Source organism: Myripristis murdjan, chromosome 15 (assembly GCF_902150065.1).
Source record: "Myripristis murdjan chromosome 15, fMyrMur1.1, whole genome shotgun sequence".
In the NCBI taxonomy this organism is placed as follows: domain Eukaryota; kingdom Metazoa; phylum Chordata; class Actinopteri; order Holocentriformes; family Holocentridae; genus Myripristis; species Myripristis murdjan.
Genome location: NC_043994.1, coordinates 31,571,177 through 31,581,176, shown reverse-complemented (window position 1 = coordinate 31,581,176; position 10,000 = coordinate 31,571,177). Strand labels below are relative to the sequence as shown.

Here is a 10,000-nt window from a genome sequence, read left to right as displayed (position 1 = left end):
TCTGCAGGTTGTAGTGAGCGTTGGACTTCTTCAGCTTATCGAAGTCTATCAGGTCGGGTCTGACACACACACACACACACACACACACACACACACACACACACACACAGGTTGCAAACAATTAGAAAAATTACTCTCTGTTCTTAATTTGCTTTGGTATTGATCTGGAAGAAAATTCCAACATTAAAAAAACCAAACAGCAGAAACGCAGGACAGATGCTGGATAAATGAATCTAACATTCTTTATATTTACTGTAACTCACACAATAATCTTATATATAATGAGTAGAGATGCACCTGAATCCCAAACCATATTCAGCAAGTAATGAATAATGGCTTTCTGCTGAATAAATCATCCTTCCAAACATTTTTCATAACACACGCAGGTTCTTCAGAAGCCAAGTTCACTCATAAAGGACAGCCGGCCTTTTATTTTGAAGTAGCACGAACTCATTCATCCCCGCTGACGGATGGAGATCGACCAAACAAACAAACAGTCACGGTGAACAACAAATGTGAATAATATCATATTGCTTTTGATTTGCAGAACATGTAGTCATCAGAGTGGGTTTCCTAAACCTGTATAGATTCAATCAGCAGGCTTTTCAGGCATTTTATATTTATTTGTGGTTAAAATCCAACAATTAAAAAAAATAATAAATTACTTCAGGTTTAAGCGATGCAAATCTTTTTTCCCAAATCCGAATACAAATTAATTTGCCCCAAAACAAAAACAAGTACACATACAGATGGTGTTGCCTCAGCACAGCCTTGATAACGAGGCAGCACACTGCAAACTGTCTGTGCAGGCAGATCTGGACGGTATTTCAATTAAATTATTTTTACAAAAGCTCTTCAGCACTGGTTAGCTGTTTTCAGTTTGTCTGTGGACACTGAACCGGCCCCTGTTAAGGCGTCATTAAGATGTCATGAGTAACAAAATACTGTAAAAGCTTGTATTTGTGATTTTGAAATACCATTTTTATGCCCAGCTTTAAACTGTAGGGGAAAGAATGCACACAAATTGGCCTAATTAGAGTCTTGAATCATGTTTTTTTTTTTTTTTTTTTTTTTTTTTAATTCAGCCTCTGATTGGCTCTGAACCCTCAACCCCAGACTATCTATTTCTGTACTCTTCAAATTAAAACTTACTTGCATTTCAACTGAATACATTTGTTATTTTATTTTGATACACTGATGCAACTGATCAGCAACACTGGAGACCCTTTTTGCTGAGTGTGTGTGTGTGTGTGTGTGTGTGTGTGTGTGTGTGTGAGCAGGTGATCAGTACCTGTGTTTGTGGATGAGGGCGTTGAAGGCCATGCCGTCTCTCCAGCTGGTGGTGAAGTTGTGGATGTTGACGTTGGGATAACTGGACAGGAAGAGGAAACAACATTTCATCAGCTACGTCATCAGATAGAGGGAAAAAAACACATCATATACAGGAAATAAAAAACAAGACAAAACAAACAAAAGGTTTGTGAGCCGTCAGGAGATCTGCTGTGCTGCTTTACGCCACACAACAGGCAGAGGGCGCTGTTCTGCCAGAGCGAACGCAGCTAAAGCGTTCACAGCTTCTGGCAGACGGAGTGAAAAATCACTTCCAGCGTGTTGATCCTCGTCAGGGAGCAGGAAGGGGGACAGGAAGCAACGAGGCTGATGGGAAATGTAGTTTTTACTGTGGAGACGCGCGAGCGGCAGCCTCACCCTGCGGTCTTCATCTGGCACCAGAGCAGCAGAGCGTCTTTAGCCGACTTCTTCTCCTTGTTGTCCTCCGTCTCCACGCTGATGTCCTGGATCTGGACGACACAAACAAACAAACAAACAAACAAACAAACAAACAAACAAACAGGAAGAGTCAGTGCTTAAGGCCTGTTTTCAGCAACAGAGGCCGACTTCTGGCAGCCATTTTTCCCCCCCAAAAAACAAACAAACAAAAAAAAAACTCTTCTTAATGGTGAACGATAAAACCATCAAGTGTCGACTGAGGTGAGGACTGTTTAGACTCAATCAACAACAACAACAATAAAAAATATCATACTAATTTTTTTTTTTTTTGGACAGGTGAGTCAACGTCTCTCTCACCTCATCGCATCGACCTTCAATTTTGTGTACTGCACCTTTAAAGTGCAGCTTGATCTGTAATCCCAGTTTGACTTTAGCCTTAGCTAATACTGCATTTTATACTATTTATGTTTGTTTTTTTTTTTATTTATTTTACATACTTTGCTCTATTTATTGTGACTTTTGGGATTTTCCCTCTGTCACTGCATCTGGGCCATAACTTTGGTTTTATTTTGATTTTATTTTTGTGGTTTATTCTTGAGCGTTTTGTGACTGCGGTTTGGAAATGCAAAGTAAGTTTATTACTGTTGCCATAATGTGAGTTACGTGTTATTTCAAGAATATTATTGAGCTTTTATTGCTTTACTGCTGGTGCATCTTCAATGTCCAACAATAAAAGAAAGCTCTTTGTGTCTTCTTTGGCTCCTGACTGTCCAATCAGATGGGAGAGGAGGCGGGACTCCTGCTGTGACTCGTCGGCAGTAAACATGGATGACGTGGTCTCTCTCAAAGTGAACAGAAAACAGACTGAGGCCTCCACATCGCTGTCGAGTGCCTTCACAGAGGATGTGATGAGTTATAATAACTGTGTCATTCAGCTCCACAGCAGACAGCTGAATATCAGCTGATTCTGCCGAGGATTCACAGAAGTGAAGGTCGGGGCAGCAGCAGCGTGTCGCGTGTCGCCGGGTTTCAAACCGCCGCCCGTCTGGTGATTTTCTTTAAGCGCCGCGGCTGAAGTCGCTCCGCCGGAAAAAAACAGAAAGCTTCAATGAGAGCCTCATCAAACCCATTCAGACGCGTGAATACATCTAAGCTGCTGCTTTTCAACATTATTCCCACGTGCCCTGAACGCAGCATCAGACCTGACGCAAATGTGAAACACACACACACACACACACACACACACACAAGCTTCTTTTTTAATCCGTGATGAGCCAAGCAACATGATCAAAAACATCATCACATGCATTTAAGCTCAAGAGTGCACACCCTCGCTCTCTTTCATGTCGAAGCACAAACACACACACACACACACACACACACACACACACACACACACACACGAATGCAGTCCTTCCCTCTCACAGTCACATGTGCTGGTTCTCTGTGTCTGACACACAGGACCTGCATGTTCACACACATTATGGCTCTCTCATGGAAACACACACACACACACACACACACACAACCATTCTGGATTTCACGCCATTACACACATACGCATGCACACACACACTCTCACACACACTCACACACACACTTTCACGCCTCACCTGCATCGAGTGGCATCTGTCAACATCAGTCTGAATCATGAGCCAAAGTGAGCCACAAATGAGCAACGTCTAACCAGCCACAGCATATATAACAACACACACACACACACACACACACACACACACACGGTCCTGTCAGTGTGTGCTCAGCTGTTTCACCCACGTTCCTGCAGCGGAGGATTTAAAACAAGTGAAAAATAAAAAATATATAAAGTGATTTTAATCCACACAGCTTATAAAAGCCTAATCCCTCTCACCGTTTCCCTGCTGCCGCCGCCGCCGTCATGGCCGCCGCCACACCGCTGACCACCACCATAACACGCCGACACGCCAACAACACGGGCACACTGTGTGGAGGCGTTCCACTGCTCTACAGATTATAATCCAGCTGAGTCTCGTCGATGTGTGAGAAACGTGAGAGGAGCTGGAGCGTTGGAGTGAGATTTCAGGCGCAGCGGCAGATTAGCGGTAATCTCACAGCGGAGGCAAGTGGGAAGTGTGTTTGTTCTGAAATACTGACGTTCAGCTGCATCTTATGGTTTAGGGATTAAATTTTATGCAGATCTTACATGATGAGCACTGGAAGATGTGTCTCACCATCTGCAGATAATTTGGAATTTATTAAGTTAGTGCCACATTTTAAATGGATTTTAATTAAATGTATATTGTTGATGTATCACTGTGAAGTCCATTCAAGTGATTCCCATTCAACACATTTATCAGCATCTAATTCTGATAAAAATGACGACTGTTGCTGTTGTTTGGTGAATATGGGACGTGTTTGGATTTTTTTGATCACTTACGGGATGAAAAATCGCACGAGCGGACGTTAGCAGAGGAATCAGGTCACGACAAAATCCAAACGGACCAGTTAGGTTTCTATTTTTTTTTTTTTTTTAGCTCATGTGACGGCACTCCGGTTCCTTCATGCTGGAGCACCAACTTGTACAGCAGAACACATTATCTCTGTTTACTGAACTCGTTATGGGATGCAAAATAGCGCAGCGGACTGGAAGTGGACGATGACGATCCAGATGAGGCCACATCAGCTGTTAAGTCCTCTCATGTGACAGTATCTCACTGTGTTTGTTTAACTCGTTCTGGGATGCAAAATTGCGCAACACCCTGTTCCATATCAGCTGTGAAGAAACTGGAAAAAAAAACGGCTTTTTTTTTTAAAACTTCATTAAATGTTGTAGTTTTTGCATTTGTTGGATACTAATTGCAATATATATGGTTACATCCAGTACTTGAGTTGAGGGGGGATGAGGGTGGATGGCATCCCCCCTGAAATAAAAACGGTCAAAATCATCCCCCCTGTAAAACTGCCATCCTCACTTTATATCAAGTGAAAAAAATTGACCATCTCCCCTGAATTTTTTTTACAACTCGACTATTGGTTACATCTACCTGAGGCTGCAACGCTGTCAAGGTTGAAACTTCCTTTAACACACGAAGGACCTGGACTTTTGATTTGAAAGTATGTATCTGCTTTTATCTTATTAGTTTTGGGGACACAAATTAGCACAGACACACAGTAACTCAAAGTGGAAAATAAAGAGTGTGACAGCCTAATCTTGGATCTTAAGTGACGTGACCTCTTGATCATGCCGATCATTTCTCAGTGAATCTGCCTGTACTGATTTGAACTCATCCTGGGATGCAGAATGGCTCAGCGGAGCAGAGGACGGCAGCCCAGATCAGGCATCAGACTGGACACACGAGTGGTCTAGACCTCTGATTTGAAAATGTGTGACTGTACTTGTTTAACTGGTTTTGGGACGCCAAATGGCACAGCAGCCCGTTCACCACAAGCAGAGAATACTGACCCAGACGAGTCAGAACAGGAGAAAACACACCCTGTGAGTTCACGCTGACGCTAGCTTCAGCTTGAATGTGCAGTGCCGTTACCTGGAACCTGAGGATGATGGTCCAGATGAGGCCCAGCGTCAGGCGGTGGTTTCCATCTACGATGTCGTGGGATCCCATGTTCTCCAGGTGAACCCGCTGCTCCTTCAGGAACTGCAGAGCCTTGTCAACGTTCTCCAGACAGTGGATCCTCATCCGGCCCTTTGTGGGTTTGGGCTGCCAGGAGAGAAGAGACGTTTCTTTACAAACACTGGCTTCATGCTTATGGTCATGGATCACTTTCTTGCAACACTGGCATCTTGTTTATGGTCATGGATCACTATCTTGCTTCACGTTTATGGTCATGGACCACTACCTTGCAACACTGGCTTCATGTTTATGGTTATGGATCACTATCTTGCGACTCTGGTTTCATGTTTATTGTCATGGATCATGATCTTGCAACACAGCAAAATCAGATAGAATCAGATAGAAACCAAATCTCGGTCCAGAACCACGATGTAGCTATCAAGTTACTTTCCTCCTTCATTGCTGCTTTTGTTTTTAGTTTATTTTAAGAGTTATCTTTTAAATCTAGAGTATATTTTCTACTCTAACAGCTTTCAGTTGGTGGTTTGTTTTGTTTTGTGTGATCTGGTTTCAGTTCCTGCACAATAAAGCAGCTGCCAGTTAGTTTGACCTGCTGTGTTCACCGGGTTAAAACACAAAAACATTTTAACCCTTCAAAGCCTTTCTGGAGTCTGTCCCTCGGTTAAACACTGACGACACAATCTGACGACAAGAGGACAAACAAACTGCAGGAGAGAGAGACGCTGCGAAAGAGTCTGACGAGGAAAACCTGAAGAGAGAGAAGCTCTTTCCCTCCGGCGGCCTGATAAACGACTCTCTCACACCTCCATGTTTCTACCAGAGAGATAATGAACGGAGAGGAGTCAGACTGCATTATGGGAGATTTAAGCGTGGTGTTAACCTACTTTACGGGCGCTGCGGTCCTGCAGGCGGACAGATGTCCGACCCCGAGAACCACGACAACAACACAGCTGGAGCTGAACGAGACGCTCCACACTCAGGAGAACACGGGTTCTTCAGGGTTCCTCTGTCCGGTTCAGCTTTGGGTTTACTCAGTTATTAGTTAGTGTTTCTGATTCTGATTTTATTTCCCATAAATCCATCGCTGTGTCATTACAAGACAACGATGACGTTGTGTTTCTGTGTTTACAAGCAACCCTCACATGTGATGGCGTCGTGGTGGGGTGTGTGATCACACACACTCCACGGTGATGTGTGTGATCAGGAGCTGCGAGGCTGTGTGAGCCGCAGGGCAGCGACGACAGCGACAACACAAACCAAAACAGAACAAAACAAAAAAAGAAAAGTGAACTCATGACCACTTGCTGCTGGTTGTTGAGTTCAGAGGTCGAGGCGACAGGAAAATACATCAACACCTTGTGATGAAAACGCAGACTGTAAGGATTTCATATTTAATTTCAAACTATTGAATAAAAATGAAATTTCCTCATTTCCTCACAGTTTATAGTGAAATATACCTATGTTTAGAGATTTTTTTAGGGGAGTTTTGTCCATAACAAATTCCAATTATTTATTTATTTATTTATTTATTTATTTATTTTAAAAAGTTATGTCTGCATCGTTTCTGTAACAGTCAGATTTCTGAAAGCGAGTCGACTCTTCCTGTCTGCCGGCTGGAAACTCTGCAGCCTCTGGAGGCGTTTTGGCCTCGTTCAAACCCGCAGCCGCTCAATGACTCCTTTGATAACAATCTCTCTCTCTCTCTCTCTCTCTCTGTCTGTCTCTCTCCCTCTCTCTCCATCTCTCTCTCTCCATCTCCCACACTGTCTCCCACTGTGGCTCCCTCCATCCATCATCTCGCTCACCATTTTTCCTGCTGTCTCTCTGTTTCTATCTCTTATTTAACCTCAATCTTTTTTCTTTCTCCTCCTCTCTTTCCCCAATACATCTCTCTCTCTCTCTGCTCTTCATTAAGGTGTTTCATCCTAATCTCTCACTCTCCTGTTTCTCTCCTTCTTTACTTCTCTAACTCACCCTTTCTTTTCATTTTTCCCCTCTTTCTCTCTCTTTTTTCCAGTGTCTCATCACTTTTCTCTCTCTCTCTCTCTCCTTCTGTGTTTTGATCTTTCTCTCCTTCCTCCGTCAGTTTGTTTGGATGAGCTTTGTTGGCATGATGTACAAGAAAAACAACAACCAATAATAATACAGGAGTTCAATAAACTGTAGAATATAAGACAAAGTCTTATATTATATATGAGGAAATGCAGCAGGGGTGTGTGATATACAATATGTGATATATGATATATATATGATGTAAACAGTTGGAGCAACAGTAAAATGTAAATGGCTCTCTCACTATCATTATGTATTATTAATTAGCACTCTCTCTTTCGGTTCCATCTCTCTCTCTTTACATTCTTCTCCTTCCTCTCTTCTCTCTCACATCCTCTCTTATTCTCTGCTTGTCATTTTTTTTCCCTCTCTTCTCCCCCACTTCCTGCTCCACCAGCAGCCAAAACGACAAAGAAAGATCGACTGTCTGGCACGGCTGCAAAAACATAAAGTAAAGAAAGACAAAAAAAAAAAGAAAGAAAGCATAAAATGTCATGAATGTGAGGTTAGTTGGCGGCGGTGTGGAGTTTCCTCGCCGTCGGTGTCTGACGGCTCCAGAAAAGGCCGGATGACGAGCCGAGCGCCTGCCGGAGAGGCTCGCTGGAAGGAGAAGAAGAAGAGGAGGAAGAGGGGGAGGAAGGAGGGCGGGGGTCGCTGGGGGGGGGGTGGGGAGGAGGGGTTGGGGGATGTTGGCACATACCACTGGAAGTCTCAAGGCGGGGGGGTGGGGGTGGGGGGGTTAAAGTGGTTTGGTTTGGTCAAAAGCAGGGCGGTCTGAGCCGGTTTCAATAATGTTGACTCACACTGTCTTTCAGTTAGTCAGAGGAACAGTGTGTGTGTGTGTGTGTGTGTGTGTGCGTGTGTGCGTGTGTGTGAAAGACAAAGAAACAAGAGATACAGTAGGAAGTGAGTGAGCGAGAGAAACAGAGAAAGGGGACCGTGAAAGAGTAATGTATTCCCGTTGCCATGGCGACAGCGGGCCGGGTGGTAACTGTATCCTCATCAGGCGCCTGTCGGTATCTCTCTCTCTCACACACACACACACACACACACACACACACACACACACAGAGAGGGAGGGAGGGGGATGCTGGCGTGGAGTGGCGCTGCAGAGAAACCACGCGGCTGCAGTTTGTTGGTTTTCGGGCTGAAACGTGACACCGAGTCCAGCCGGCCTCTAAACGTGCCGCGCCGCTGAAACATGTTAACACGCCATCTGAGGATTTACAAAAACATGTCAGAAATTAAACTCTGCTCTCCACCTCAGCGGAAAAAAAAAAAAAAAAATCTTTCCCTGGATGTTTCTGTGCACTAACATGCAGTGCAGTGCTGAGACGCTGCGACGCGGCGTGGCGGCGTGAAGCCTCGGCGGCGTGAAGCCTCGGCGCCGGGCGGAGGCTTTACACGTGTTTCTCTTCTGGGTGAAACTGCACGCAGGTTTTACAGCAACAATAAACCTGATCAGGCCTCGCTGCTGCTCCCTCGCTCCGTGTGGCAGTGTTCTGGTTCCTCCAGGTGCGGCTGGTTTTAGCAGGTGAGGCGTTCAGAGAAATCAGGAGATGGCAGCTCCGTTTCTCCTGGAGACACCAGATTACTGCACCATGAAGCCCCTCACAGTGCACGTCCACAGGTGTGTGTGTGTGTGTGTGTGTGTGTGTTTGACTTCAGGTGCCGCGCTACTTCCCAGATTTGGACATTCGATGGGCGTGGCCACTCCTGATGATTGACAGCTGCTGTTAACCTCACAAACACTTCCTAGCTGCACCTGATTGGATGAAGGCCTCACTAGGGGGCCGCCCTCTCCTGGGTTTCAAACACAGCGGCTCTTTTTGAAACTTTCTTTGATATCACAAAAACATTCACCAGAATCTCCGTCTGTCTTCATTTCAGATCGATGACAGCTCATTTAAAAGTTTATCAGGAGTTTCCCAGAGGAAGCGAGTTGCACCGGACGCCACTAATTTGCATAAAGTAGCCTAGACCTCAACTTTATGCAAATGAGGAGATGCTGACCTGACGCCCCGTCTCTCGAAACACAACGCAAGCAGAATGCATCGCACAGCTGCTCACACAGACAGTGACTGGGCAGCGTGGAAATCCTGCGGACACGAACCAACACACCATTTTCATTTTAGCGTGTACGATGATGATCTTAATGATTAAGATCATTAAAGGATGCTTGATGATTTTAAATCAGAGTTATGTCTGATGAAAATATCAGTAAAGGGAAAACACATCGTTCGAGCCTAACAGAGGCCGCGTTACATCAGACATTCAAATCAAAACTCAAAACTAAAACCACAACAAAAACTCCTCCGGCCGGGAAAAGACCCGACCTCCAGAGCCTTTGGGAGTTTTATGGTAGATTTTATTGACTTGCACTTTATTACAATTGAATTATACAGTAATTTAATTTGTTAACTGAAGAGCCGTGCTGTGTTTTGAAACAATAAACAAGCCAGTAAAATAATTAGCAAAACTGTCCATTTCATCGCTGTGTATTCATATCATAAATGTAAAAATGTCAATTAGATGCTCATCGGCAAGAAAATTTTAAAATGGCCAATTATAATAATTATCTGCTTATAGTGATCATGTGGCTCCACTGTGATGTCACTCCACCCGCTTGGCAACTCTGATCACTACTG

General features: G+C 44.3%; 1 protein-coding gene across 2 annotated transcripts in view; it reads right to left on the bottom strand.

Moving 5' to 3' along the window:
* LOC115373013 (spectrin beta chain, non-erythrocytic 1-like) overlaps nt 1-10,000 on the bottom strand; it is a 139,512-nt gene that overhangs the window by 46,561 nt on the left and 82,951 nt on the right. For both annotated transcript variants that reach the window (XM_030071212.1, XM_030071211.1), the window contains 4 exons: nt 5,253-5,426; nt 1,708-1,799; nt 1,292-1,372; nt 1-59 (listed from right to left, as the gene is read on the bottom strand). The exon at nt 1-59 is cut by the window's left edge and continues 57 nt beyond it. In XM_030071212.1, coding sequence (XP_029927072.1) covers nt 1-59; nt 1,292-1,372; nt 1,708-1,799; nt 5,253-5,426 — 406 coding nt within the window. The remainder of the gene's footprint in view (nt 60-1,291; nt 1,373-1,707; nt 1,800-5,252; nt 5,427-10,000) is intronic.